The sequence below is a fragment of the Erithacus rubecula genome (assembly GCF_903797595.1).
Source record: "Erithacus rubecula genome assembly, chromosome: 21".
In the NCBI taxonomy this organism is placed as follows: domain Eukaryota; kingdom Metazoa; phylum Chordata; class Aves; order Passeriformes; family Muscicapidae; genus Erithacus; species Erithacus rubecula.
Window position 1 is genome coordinate 4,461,367 of NC_136673.1, and position 13,987 is coordinate 4,475,353.

At 44.5% G+C, this 13,987-nt stretch overlaps 1 protein-coding gene across 6 annotated transcripts in view; it reads right to left on the reverse strand.

The window, feature by feature from the left end:
* Positions 1–138: 138 nt before the first annotated feature.
* The window catches only part of PRRC2B (proline rich coiled-coil 2B), a 45,800-nt gene continuing 31,951 nt past the window's right edge, over positions 139–13,987 (reverse strand). For 2 of the 6 annotated variants that reach the window (XM_079324618.1, XM_079324619.1), the window contains exons 21-32: positions 13,633–13,821; positions 13,299–13,493; positions 12,785–12,871; positions 11,794–11,898; positions 11,021–11,213; positions 9,747–9,844; positions 8,987–9,114; positions 8,151–8,388; positions 6,598–6,774; positions 5,846–5,937; positions 5,196–5,277; positions 139–4,817 (exon numbers count right to left, since the gene is read on the reverse strand). In XM_079324618.1, coding sequence (XP_079180744.1) covers positions 4,677–4,817; positions 5,196–5,277; positions 5,846–5,937; positions 6,598–6,774; positions 8,151–8,388; positions 8,987–9,114; positions 9,747–9,844; positions 11,021–11,213; positions 11,794–11,898; positions 12,785–12,871; positions 13,299–13,493; positions 13,633–13,821 — 1,725 coding nt within the window. In that variant the 3' untranslated portion in view covers positions 139–4,676. Of the gene's footprint in view, positions 4,818–5,195; positions 5,317–5,845; positions 5,938–6,597; positions 6,775–7,557; positions 8,389–8,986; positions 9,115–9,746; positions 9,845–11,020; positions 11,214–11,793; positions 11,899–12,784; positions 12,872–13,298; positions 13,494–13,632; positions 13,825–13,987 lie in introns of those variants that run through there. The other 4 variants (XM_079324617.1, XM_079324616.1, XM_079324615.1 and 1 more) reach the window with 4 other exon arrangements.

Consider the following 13,987-nt stretch of genomic DNA (forward strand, 5'->3'; position numbering starts at 1 on the left):
CCCACGACCTTTAAAAACCTCGGGCTTTCTTTTATATGTGTGTTTTTTTGTTTATTTTGGTTATTTTTTAATTTTGATGTTTTCTTTTTTTAATTCTCATTTTTATTAACTAAAATAACCAGACAAGGAACTGGGCAATTTGAGAAAAGCATAATCTGCTTTATTTTTTAATTTTTTTTTTTTTATTTAAATAAGGAGAATTCTTTCATATGGAAAGAGCTAATACAATCACATATTTGAAAGGAGAAACAATAGGTACTGAAACGAGGAGAAGGGCAATAAAGAGTGTGCCGCAACTGGCCTGGTGATTCCGTGATTCAAATTCCCGGTCCGAGTAAAAGTTGCCAAAAAATAGAAACAAGGTTGCACGTTACACAATTATCCATCGTCTGCCCTTTCAAATATCTGGTCTACATGAAAAGACAAAGAGAGGAAAGGCCAAAAAAAATTTACTATACAGGTCATGGAGTTAAAAGCTTTTAAGGAGGACAATATCCCCTTGAGAAACAACAAATGCAATTTATACAGAACCAGAGGGAGGATTCCAGCTAAGGACAATGCCTGGAGACATGCTAAAGGGTGAGGGCTCACTGCTGCAGCTGTGATTCCTGGGAACATCTGGAGCAGCCAGAACAAGCCACTAAACCAAGGGACTGTCTATGGCCACTGGGTTTTGAATTAAAATAAAAACAGCTGGACTCTGCTGTCTCTTTTAAGCTGCAGCAAAATGCACCTTTTCTGTCCGTGGGTCACAACTAAGCACACGCTGGTGGCTGTTGTAAATTAAATTTTATTCACAAATGCAACTTTCTTATGAAGAAACTGGGTTGCTGGATAAAAAAATAACCAGTGCTACAAGGAATTAACCTGTGCTTAACCAGCCTGGAGCAAAAGGGAGGGCTAAGAAAATGCAACAGAAGGAGGTCCTGGCATGCAACGTGACTGGGGCAGCCAAAGGTGAGACACAGCAAAAACACTGGGCTCATTTTGAATACCTATCTATAAACACACAGGAACCACAGGGCAGCTTGTGGCTTTGCAGCATTCCTGCAAGGAAGGTGTGGATGGAGTGAAGGCCACACACACGGGCAGCAAACACATCCAGAGGTGCTGACACTGCACAGCTGGCACAGCCAGGAGCAAGCTATGGGACATCAACAGCAATAGCTGTGGCACTGGTGACTGTGCTGCTTCTGCTTGTGTATTTAAAATATACTGGAGTGCCTTTTATAACCTCCCCCCACACTTTTCTTTTTCTTCCCAGACTTCAACGTTGATTTGTTTTTAAATCAAGAGTTAATAGAAGTGGTGAGGAAAGCAGCACTGACTGGAGCTGGCCATGACTCACTGTGTGACAGGGACACAAAGGTGTTTCAGACCCTCTGCTGAACATGAGCAGCAGAATCAGCCTCTGAATATTCCTGCTGGAAAGATGGGCTCCACCTTTCCCAGCAGAAGGAGCCTGCAATTTGGTAGCTGACTTCCAGTCAAAGCAAAAGCAACTCACAAAGGAATAAATCAGCAATGAATCAACCCTTCAGCAGTGCAGACAGCAAGCAAAAGACCCTCTGTAACTGATTTGCTACATTCTGTGCATCCCCATCCTCCTCTCCACGCTGGATTTTTATCAGCATTCCAGCTCCCTTGGCATTTCTGCTCCTTTGAGGATCAGAGGCTTTTCCTTTTGACTCCAGAGCACCACAAACTGCACTAATCTTGGACTAGCTTTAAACAAACAAACAAACAAACAAACAAGCAAAAAATATATGCCAGAGAAGGATATTGCACTGTAGAAATTTGGGCTCTAAAACTGCTTTCCATCACACAAAACTCCACTAAGTGAGAGAGAGTCTTGCCAACTGCAGCTGACAGTCACACAAAGTTGAGAAATGGAATGAAGCTCACATGCATTTCTTGGCCTTTCCTGCACAGAATAATTCAGACATAATATATAAATAGAGCAGTGAAACAATTACTTTTTCACCTAGACCTACAACATCAAATACGTATAAATAAATTCTAGTGTTTTATTCTGTTGGGGGAAGGAATGGAGGGATTAAAAGAGAAACAAGGGTGACCTTTTTCAACAGGAAGTTTTGTAGTTCTGATGGCATTTACACCAGAGGGACTGCAGTAAGTTGGATCTTGCAATAACCCAGTTTCTCCAACACGTTTGACCATTTTGAAGTCACACAGGTGGGAGGAAGGAGGTTAGTGTCCTTGTAAAGCTGAAGTAGTGTGTCTAGAGTAGGGAAGAGATGAGAAGAAGGGGGCTCAGGTAAGTCTCTTTAGCCATTAGTTAGATTCTGGGCTCATATTAGCTAGGGCCAGCTGGGCAGAAGGATAATAAAAAAATCCCAAACAGACAATTCTGCTGTTAATGGTATTTCAAGGAAGAAAACAGAAACGAGGGTGGGATGACTTACTGGAATTGCAATCTTTGGAAAACACTGGGAGAAGGACTAGCAGATGAGGATGATGATCTGGGAGATGTCTGAAGGTTGGGGAAATATTTGTCACTAAATCTCAAACCCTGTACTTTAAGGAGGATGCTAGAGAGATGCTGGCACACTCTGCTCTGAAATTAAAATCCATAAAACCTAAGGAAAAAAGAGCTCTTATATTTTCTTAAAGTACCATCCTATCCCTTTCCCTTTGGGTTCTCTGCCATGATCCATGGGGACACCTGTGGAGAGGGGACATTACTATGCCTAAGCTAGTTTAGGTTTCTAAGCTCTTTAAAGCTACTGTATAAAAATCATATTTAATGCCTAGCTTAAAACTTCAAATGCATCCTTACAAAGTTACAAAGGATCTTTTTCCAGAAAGGGAAGGGGGGAGGGGGGGAAAGCAAACAAAGAAACAAGAACACCTTTCAGATCCCTTCCCCAATACATTCTTTGTTCAAAATATCTTCTTTGGAACCACCACCAAATGACTTTCTGCCACCCAGCAGAGGCCGACACACAGCCCATCAGCAAGCTACCATCTCCAAAAATGGTTCTGTCCCTCACTTCAGAGTGACCAGCCTACTTTACATTTTGAAAGAGCTAAACAACACAAACCAAGTTAGCTGAAAGTAGTTTTTACTTTAGACTACCATCAGGTGAAGGACTCCAAGCCCTTTCAGGAACTTTGAAGTCCATCCTAAAAAATCTACGTACACACACGCACGCACACACACACACACGCACACAAACCAAAGAAATAAAACCCAACCTCTCCCACTGGGATCTTCCTTGTGTAGATCATCAAATACTGGAGAGGAGTGGTGAGGTGACAATGCTGTACACACACTATATGCAACTGCATCAGAGTAAAGAACCCTTTGCTGTTCACCTGGGGAAGGAGAGGAGAAGGATGATTCCAACCTGCCTCTGTAACCACGCGCTTCCATCCAACCCAAAACAGGAGGTTCCAAGTGTGCCTTGCAGAGGGGCTCCCCTACCAACCTATTTCTATGCAAATTTTACAAAAGGCTGTGGAACAGAGGAATAGAAAGCAAGACTCAGGGAAAAGAGCAAAGCTTAGGGGAGCAGCCCCGAGGGATGAACAATATAGGACAAGTCTCAGGAGACACGAAGAGTTCGAGCAGCCAAGGCAGGGAGTATGAGAGAGCATCACAACTACAAAAAGTAGTCCATACAGACCCGTTGGCTCTAGAGCCAACTCTTCTGACCCATGTGCTGTGAGGAGAATTTTTTTCTTCCTAACAAATGTTACGTTTTGTAAATCTATGATTTACATTTTGGCTTGTGTTTTGCAGTCGCGAAAAAATTCCGAAACCCACAAAAAGGAAAAATTAAACACCTAGATCTGTTTGAGCTTGCAACAGAAATCTGGTGGTTTGAGTTTTTTTTCCTTAAAATGAAAATGCCAAATTTTGTTGTGCACCCCAAAGCTGTGTTGAAGTGGTGCAAGTTTCAGGATTTATGCACTGATGCACTACATGTCTTTAGTACACGTTTCCTCCTAATGCAAGCAATACTTCTAGATTAAAACAAAAATACTGAAAAAGTAACAAATGTTGTAACTGTCCTGGTTTTTTTAATCAAATAGTCTGAAAGGCTAAATCAACTGGGGAAATACACCCAAACAAACTTGAACTCTCAACATAGCACAGAACCATATACAAAACTAAGCGGAGTTTTGTCAGAACATCATTTTAGCTGAAAGGAATTATTTTCTGAAAGGAATGAGGAAAGCAGAAAGAAGGGGGGAATGAGAGAACATATAAAAGTTTTGCTATAAACAAAGATACAGCTTTTTTGTAAAAACCTCAGCTGCCTTTAAAATGAAAAACCTCAAACTAAACCCCTCTCCCCCAGTTGCCACCCTGCTGAGACAGAAGTAAGGAAGGAGAAGGACGGGCTTTGCCAAGTGAGCAATCACAGCTACCTGTAGATGGGGCATGGGGAGGGGGAAAATAAAAAAAAAAAAAAAAAAATGGCTAAAGCCACTTAAAAGTCACATGATCGGTTTGTTTTAAAGCAAGCAGGTCAATGTCACATCCACTGTTTCAAACTGCTTTGTTGGGAGAGGGGCTTGAATGATGTCGCTGTAGTCAGTCAGTGTGGGGTGGGGACAGATCTGGTGAGATTTTCAGATCCAGTGGGGTCCAGTCTAAGCTGTGGTGCCTCTCAGGCAGCAGGACCAGCTGGGCATCAGAGGTGCTCCTAGGCCTTGCTCTCCTCCACTTTGACTGCCTGAGGTTTGATCGCTCCTGTGCGCACTGGCTTCATCTGGTTTGTGGAGGCTGTTTCTTGCAGCTTCACTGCTCCCAGATTGGCTTTGTTATCATCCACCCGCTGCTTTGCCTTTTGACACAAAAACCAAAGCATTAGCTAGGACAGACACCTCTAGGCAGGCAGAACAAGCAGACTGTGACCAGCATTCATGCAAGACATCAAATTTGCTCCTGTACCACCTCATATTTAAGAATATCAATGTCTCACAGACTTGCATTGCCAAATAACTTATAAAAATTCCACAGTAGAACTTAGCAGAACTAATCTCTCCTGACTTTCAAATCATACAGGATTACTCCTGGACTCAGTAAAACACTGAGAACACAGGGGAAAATACCAGCTAGCTCCTACAGGTTTTTCTGCCTTTCCTCTGCAGCCCAAGGCATAAGCACAGCAGTGTAGAAGGGCAGGTCTTTTTGGGCTGTACAAAGAACTCAGGTGCACTACCTGTTGTACGTAGTGTCCTTGCACAGAGCCCATGCTCACTGCTGGTCCCGAGGGCTTCCCGCTGGGGCTGGCAGAGCTAGGCCTGGAAATCGAAGAGTCGACAACATTCATGGAGTAAATTCTACAATGGAATGAGAACCTTATTCATGTGTGAAAGAAAAAAAAAGAAAAAGACAGCAAAGCAGCAATAGACAGGGCACGAGTCTGTGCTGTGCAGAACAGAGAGCTCCACAGTCCAAATGACAACACACGGGTCGGTTAGGAGAAAAAAAAATACATTAGTGTCTCAAAAGCTTCAATGACCTGATGTGTCTAGTCATGAGCACGCCATCTTCAAGACCATAAACATTTATTCAATGATCTTTAGATTTCCCACCTTCACAAAGAACAAAAGCACACACCAATTCCAACCTGTCTCTCAGACTCAGTGAACAAGTAACTTCATGCATGTTCCACAAAGCACCAGGTCAGATACACACACTGGCCCACACCCAAAATGAAAGCCATGACCATGCACTTAGATATGAGTATTTGGACTGAAGTGAGCACATTCTAGACATGACAACCCAGGTGGATCTTGTACAGGCATGATGGGTGCACCACACGTTTCTCTGGCATCCTAAGGAGCACAAGTGGTGTGAATGTCTCACCTGTACGTGTGTGGGGATGGTACAGACCCTCCGGAGGACATGCTCTGTTTACCATCGGAGAAATGAAACCCTTTCATTTCCATCTGGGAGGACTACAGAGGAAAATGAGTGAGATAGAGTATCATCTTTGCATTCACAAATCGCTCTTTACTTCATATAAACACTTAAGCCAAATCTTTGCCCTTCTCCCCATCATGCCCATTAAAAGAAGAAATATTTTTTCAGGTGAAGAAAGTGAAATAATCTGTTTGTATTAAAGCACCAAGCCAGCAGCACAAGCAAATACAGAACCTGGAATTTAACTGCTGTGCTCTCTCTCCCCTATAGTAAGACAAACTTATGATATGAATCCATCAAACCAGACATGACATTAATATACCTACTCAAATGGACAAGCTTCACAACAGAGTGAAATATCTGGGCAGTATTCCAACTGTGTCTGGAGCTCACCACCCCTCAAGCACTCTGGGGAAACCTGTGTAAACATGTAATAAAACTGGAGACTCCAAACCGGATCAAAGCAGGATGTGGCTCCCTGGAAACAGAATGATGACCAGCAGCAAACCCTGAAAACTGCTGGCTTGCACTTTGGAGATGAGGGGAAAAGGATTCCTTCATTTTAACAGCAATCCTTGGCTTGGATATTTAAGGATCCCAAACAAGCCATTCTCCCCTTTGACAAGCAAGGAGTAAAACTTCAACGCAGGAGGGGTTACTGAATGCCATGAGCAGCACCAGGAGTTAATCCTTACCTCCCTGCTGGCAGCAAGAACAGAAGGCTGGGATCCAGGAGGGAGGATTCTTCGGGGAGCTCCTACAGGCAGGTTTTGCCCCTGAGGAAGCTGGATGGACTGTGGCAGAAGCAGGGGCTGCTGGCCAGAGCCGTAGCGGGGCAGAGGCAGCTGGGAGCCAGGCACAGGCATTGTCAGCTGTGTGACAAGGACATGTGGTTACCTCAATGGCAGTAACAGTCTCGTGTTTGACATGCTGCCTCCCAATACCCTGAAAGCACAGCCTTGCCAAAAGGAAGCTCCCAAACAGCGCAGCCTGGCACGGAATAAACGCACACGACCGAAGCAGAGGGACTTTCACACTGAAATGGATGTTCTGGCAGTGCTGCCAACACCCTTACCAGCTGGGTTTGTAACATGACATCAAGTTAACCTAACTGCCCGTGGATGGAGGGCTTTCCTCCATTTCTAGAGCTCAGTTTCCCAGTCTTCCTCTTGGTCACTTCATGGGTCTGTTTTCCCTTCATACAATGGCAGTGTCAGACAGTGCAGTGTCAGGTGCTTTGCTTTCACCTTTGAAAATCTCCTACACTCTTACACCAAAACTTGTTGAGGATTGGACCTCAGCCCCATGTTTCACAGTCAGCTTCAAACCAATGATGGACACAATTAAGAGCAATTACAAAAATTATTGTAGCTCTGAGGTGCTGAGGCACCTCCTGTTCCCTCTGATTTTCTCACAATTGCTGGATTTGGGAGGTTCCATCAACAGTTTAGAATAAATAAATAAACCAATCTAAGGCTGGCAAAAGAAACCAAGTTACTCGCTTATGATGGATAAAGCATTTCTTCAAATATTTACTTTGCCAGGGTTCTCTGTATTTTCCTCACCTAAGTTACTTTCAGGATTAACTCTTTACGTCAGTCACAACATAAAAATCCCTCTGAAACAAAAAATAAACCTTAACAAGTTGCACAAGATAAACGTAAGATGAGTTTAATAAAATTATCAAATTTGTCCAGAAAATCAGAGCACATGCCCACAAACACAGCTATGCTCACAGTAGAATTCAATGTTTTTATGTGAACCATGCTTTATTAAAACATTTTCACACATTGAAATTCCTGTTAGGATTCTGCCAAACAGATCAGCTGAAGTTGTAAGTAAGACTTGGACGACAAATGAAACTGAGAAGACGGATGAGCCTTTAATACAAGTTCCTAGTTGCCCTGGAAGCTGAGGTGATGGGAGAGATGATTGGGATTTGGCTCTCAGAAGAGGTGCTTTTAGGACAACCATTGCATCATGGCCTCCTATGCATGCAGCACTGGAAGGTTTGACTTCCAAGTGACAAAACGACATCTCAGCAGGGACAGACAAGGTATTAGCAACCATCTCATCAAATAAGGTGCTGCATATGTGAAACCATGGTTCACAGAACAGTGTCTCGGGGAATCTTCCGCCTCTTTACAGAGAGTTTAGTTCAGACAGACATGTTACAACCCATTCTCAGAAACAAGTGGCTGTGAATTAGCCTGGACCACAGGAGTGGCTCGCCAGTCCTGCTCCTAACCTGTGTGAGCTGAGAGTCCATCATCTGGGAGGCTCCCATACCAGCCTGGTTTATCTGCCCCTCATAAACCAGTGCCTGGCTGCCGTTCATGGGCTGATAGGGGGACCCAGACTGGGTTTTCACCACCTCCAAGGGCTGCATGCCTGGGAAGGCGGAATATGGAGGCTTCAGAGCAGTGCCTCCTGTCAGGACCATGGTGCTGGGCTGGGACAGACTGGGGTGCATGTACACCTGAGACCTGCAGGAATAAAAACATGCTTCAGTCATTATGCACAAAACCTTTGGAGACTGTACAAACACACCCTGCCAAACAGTATCTGGCCTGCCATCAGTTCTCAGACAACTAAACTGACAGCTTGGAAACAAGCTGTGATACCACTTTCCATTTTAGTTACCAAGATTTTTTACATCCACTCCTATGCTTTTACAAACATGTCCTTGTGTTGCCAGAATATTCAATCGAGCAACACTGTGTAGTATCTAACATTTATGTTTCCCATACAACAACCTGTGGATTAGCAGTTAAGGAAGGATTCAGGTTACCTAAAGTCTGCAGCAGTTTTGCAAAGCAGGAAAAAATCTGAAGTTAAAGATTCCAACAGCTCTAGCAAACAGAAGTTGTTTTTTTTTTAAACCTCAGTGTTTAGGCTTTTGAAGCACTAAGTGCTAATTCAGATTTTTCAGTCTCATGCTCCCTACACTGACATTGTTACAAGAGGAAGGAAACAGAATTTGAACAAAGGGGAAAGAGAAGATGAGTGTGGGGTATCTGATCTGATCAGACAGCAGGAACGTAGAGAGCAAGCCACAAGGAATGGAAAACAGGAAGCTGTTACCTGAAGGGCTGTATGGAGCTGTACATCTCCTGGGACTGGGAAACAGGCAGACCACCCCTCAGTCCAAGCTGAGCTTGGGCCTGTAAGGATGTGTGGAGGGAGATGGGAATCTGTTGAGCAGCAGCAGCCTGCAGAAGAAATTAATATTACTGAGAGGTACAGTGGAGCCAAAAACTCTCCATGGCTGTTAAAAACCAATCAGTTTCCTGCATGAGTCAATCTGCAGTGATGATTACCTACACTGGGCCTTTACCCAGACCTGCATCATTCCCCTGAACAGCAGCCAGAGAAGACACTGCACAGGCATCCAGAGGTGATGCCTGCAAGAGGCATTTGATGGACATGAGGGAACCAACATGCTCCTCACACAGAGCAGGCAGTGACAATCCCAGCTCTCACCTGCCTGTACTCTATCTTGAAAGAGCTCCCCCAGCCCGATCAACACTCTGTTTACTAGTGAAATTACTCATTATTATTGACTGGCTGGGCAATTTACTGAAAGTTATTTTGTCCCACACAGGCCTCAGCATCTGCTTCAGCTGAAACCAGTCTGAGGGCTCTGGTACAGAAGGGGAAGAACTCAATTCCCTCCTTTTGGTTCTACTGACCTCGGACACCCACTGCGAAGTAGCATTCAAAGAACCTAAAGGGAGCCACATTTAAGTTCCTTTGGGCTATGAAAGTGAAAAATTTCTCATTTCTTAAATGGCACCATGAAGAATCCTTGAAACACCACTTGCAAGCTGTACTGCTCCCTCACCTGCTGGTAGCTCTGCTGCTGAGGTATCGTCTGAGGGACCAGGCGGGGCTGACTGGCAAACACGTGGCCATCCAGATACAGGGGTGGAATATGGTTACCTGGACATCAGAAAAGACAGGCTGTAAATTCGAGGTACAGGGAGATACAGGCACAGTAGACTGTAGAGATCTTCAGGTCACGACTATTTCCTAGCTCTCAGCAAGTTAACACAAACGTAGCACCCATTCAGAAGAGTCTGTAAAGCTCCTAAATCCACATAGCAATATCAGCAGTAGCAGGATTGCTGAGAATTAATCATACCTTTCTGGAAGAGGCTAAATGTCAACTCAGGTTTCCCACCTCCACAGAAAAGTCAGGCACAGCAGTTCAGAAGTTGGTAACCTGTACTCTGAACTCAATGCCAGAAATCTGCTCTGCAATCATCTCATCTTTGCAGCTAAGAGCAATCACAATGTGTTTAAGGCCTTGACACATGAGATCTAGAAGCCATATTCACCCCAAGGGTGGCACCAATTACTAACTGCTGTGCCACTCCTGTGCCTTTGTGCAGATCTGAACCACAGGATTAAGCAGCAAGATTAGGGTGGGTGAGGAAGGAAATCACCTGACTTGGAACAATCTGTTTATCAAGTGGAAGCTAATAACAGAGTCACTACACATTTCACTCTGTTCTTGAACTGAGACACGAGAATAACAGTGCACACATGAGAAGCCCTTTGGGACCCAGGAGTCATCCCATGGAGAGAATCCCAGTACATTTCCTCTTTCCAGATGCTCACCCTAATTACACACACTAACATGACTGAGTAAAGCTTTTTCTTTAACTAAAATACAGCAACATCTCCCCCCCTCCCAGAGTTCTATGAGCTATAAGCCAGTTGCTGTTCTGCTATAAGCAAAAAGTGCCCAGAACCTGTGACTTCAATGGCAAAGCAAGCAGAGGAATGGCTGACAATGACATTGGGACTGTTGAAGCCCCACAGCCTCTTTCTTTCTATTCTACTGGGCACAAAGTAAAAGGTTAGCAAGACCTATTGAGACAGAGACTTGCCACTACACAGGGAAAGCTGTCTTTGTATTATGCTTTCACCACTCACATTCTTGAAAGAGGGGAGACACTCCCTCTTTCTGTCTTGCCTGAGTTAAGAATCTGTCAAACACCAGCCAGCCAGTTACTCTACACAGAAGCTGTCCATGCTCTCATCTATTAGAACCAGAGGATGACTTCCAGATAACAATCAGACAATGTAAATGCTGCTGCAGTTTGCAGGTACCTGGAATAGATGCAGAAGGTGCTACAGATGCCACAGGCATAGGAGGCATAGAAACTCCACCAAAAGAGCTGTAGCTGACACCATTGGAAGCTCCAACACTGGAAGGAGGCTGGATGCCTGAGCCTGCACCTCCTGGGGAGTTCTGTTCTGGTAAACTCGGAGAGTTTTCCCAAGCTTTACGAGCAGACTCCATCTATGGAAACAAAGAACAATAACTACAGACAGTTCAAATGGGGAGGGCATTACCAAAGCCTACAGCTGCTCATCTGTGTCCTATGAGCTCAAATTCACAGCACATAGTGGAAAGCTGACAGGTCTGAGGCCAGGGGATTCTACAACCATTTCTAATGGACAAGAATCCTTCACAAATACTCAAACCCCTTAGTATTTGCTGAGCTTCTCAGGTTTGGGGTGGAGGTGGTTTTTGTTTTGGCTTATTTGGTTTTGTTGCTGTTCTTGTTTGTACACTTGAGCTTTGTTTGGTTTTCCCCTCTCTTTACACCATCAGGCTTCCCAGGATCCCTGAGCAGCCACCTAACCAGTACTGAAATAGGAAAGCTCTGTACTGAAAGCACAGGTACTACAAGTGTGAGAACTTCCTGCATTCAGGACTTAAAACCTGAATGCACTCATGGTGAAGAGCCCATATGCACAACTTTTACAAAAGCTAATTAAAGCTTAGCAATACCCAGCAAAACACTGTGGTCAAGATCTCCCCACCCTCATTATCTGCTCACAGAGACATGGAATCCACACACCCTCAGCTTCCTTACCTTAAGAGTAAGGTCTGCAGTGGGGAAGGACATGGGGTTCAGGCCGATGCAGCGCTGGAGGTGATGATCCCTTCTCAGGATGGGAATGGACTGTGTTAACCCTGCCTGAGGGGAAAGTCATAGAAAGTGAGTATTTGGAACTCTCAGGGGAATGTTATGAGCCACCAAGGCTGACAGAGGTTCAGCTGGGCAGCTCCAGTAACTGCATATCTAAGAATTCAGTCCCCAGTACCACGTTCAACTGGGATCCATTCTGCTCTTGCAATAAAGGAAGCTTTGGTTATGTGCAAAGACACTCCTCTATGCTGGACTATACCAGCCTCCATTTAAACATCAGTTTGATCCAGTAACTTCCATTTGCAGAAGAGTTCTTTCTGTCCCATATTTAGAAACTACCTAAGTTTCAGACAACAGTTGTTTCTGAAAATAAACACTCTTTAAGACATATCTCCAAAATCAAAACCAAACAGCCTACAAACTTGAAGACATTTCAAAAGCAGCTTTGTTTGTGTCCCACACTGTTACCTACAGCTGAGCTACCAGTGTGCTCACTCTTTCATAAAGAATAATGAAATACCCAGATGGCTGGAATAAGCTGGGAAACCTCCAAAAAGGCCTGACCACCATGTTACAGTTCTCTGCCTTGCTGGGGCAGATGAAACCTTCTGATGAAGCTGAGCAGTCTGGGTCTAAACATGTCACTATCTGCATCATGAACATGTCCAGCATGTGTGGGTCTCAGGGGAAGACTGGTCATCCCAGAGATGGCTTTACACAGGTCACAATAATAATAAAGTTGATTTCTACATCTGAGTCTGTGACACTCATTTTACCATGGTATTTTGAGATTTCCATTTTGGATTTCAGTGACATGTTGCCTAAGCATGAAATATGAGACCAGATGCAAACATGTTTCGTCTCTTTGGAAGCATCTGAGGTTTACCTAAGGAGTATGTCCAATGAATCAATTCAAAAGAAAAAAAATACTTACATTACTGGCCAAAGCATCCTGCAATTTGGTGACAGGGTTAGCTGCAGTGCCAGAGGCAGAACCAGGAGGCAAGCTGAAGTCAGAGTCCTGAAAAAGCAAAACACATAGAATTCAAATCCAGGTCCATGGACCACCCCCTCTGCTCTTCATGGTTAATGACAGTAGCCTGAATTATGACACTACAAACTAAAGACTGATCTCCAGTAAGCCTTGCTGGAAACAGAAAACACTTCTCAGCACTCAGCAGCAGGCAATCCCCAGAGGCACACAAAAGCTTGGCTGTGATTTTGTCCCTCACTTCTGTTGCCACCCCAGCTGGTGCTTGGGACAGTATCTCCAAGTGGATACTACAAGCTTGCCAGGACATCCTGAGTATCTGGTCTGTGTCAGCAACGAAATCTAAGGCAAACCTACATCTGGAAGCTTCCTCTAAACAATCCTTCTGCCTCAAACCACCTTTCATATCTCAACAAGATCAAATGACCAAGAAGATAAAACAAAATTCAATCCTCACTTTAGGATTTACTCCAAATTCAATGGGTGGCACAGGAAGTACAGAATCCACGTGAATTTCCACCCCATTGACAGGGGGAATATTCCCTTCCAGCCGTTCCGTTCCCTCCGAACCCTTTCTGTTCTTCAGGGAGCGTTCGTTGCCAATTGGTCCAGGCTTGTGTTCCTTGTTCTGTCCTGAGCCTTGGTCTGAATCCTGAACAGGAAAGCACAGAGGCTGAGACACAAAGACCAAACAACCCAACCTCAAGCCTTAAAAATGCTATCAAGAACAACATAACCACTTCACAAGCTCTCTCACTCTGCACTCTGGTTTGGCTGTGAACCCAGATTACCTTTTTATCAGTTTGCTTCTGCACTTGCTCCTTCTGGCAGTCAGGCTTTGGGTCCACCAGGCCAGCCCCATTGATCTCCTCTGGTTTGAGGGTGCCATATGGAGAGCTGCGCTGAGAGGAGGTGGCAGAGGATTCCCGAGACTCCGCGCTCAAGTCAATGCCACTGTCCCCCTGGCTGCCCTTAAATCCCTGCTATGCAAAGCACAAAATGTGTTAAAGCCCCAGACTCCAACCACCAAGGAAAAAACATCCCAGAAAACAGCAAGACCATGTCCCTTTTTCAAATCACTATCCTGGTTAACTGCAAAGGAATTGTGCCTGACCTGCAGCACCCCTTGGCTGCTCCTTCAGCTCT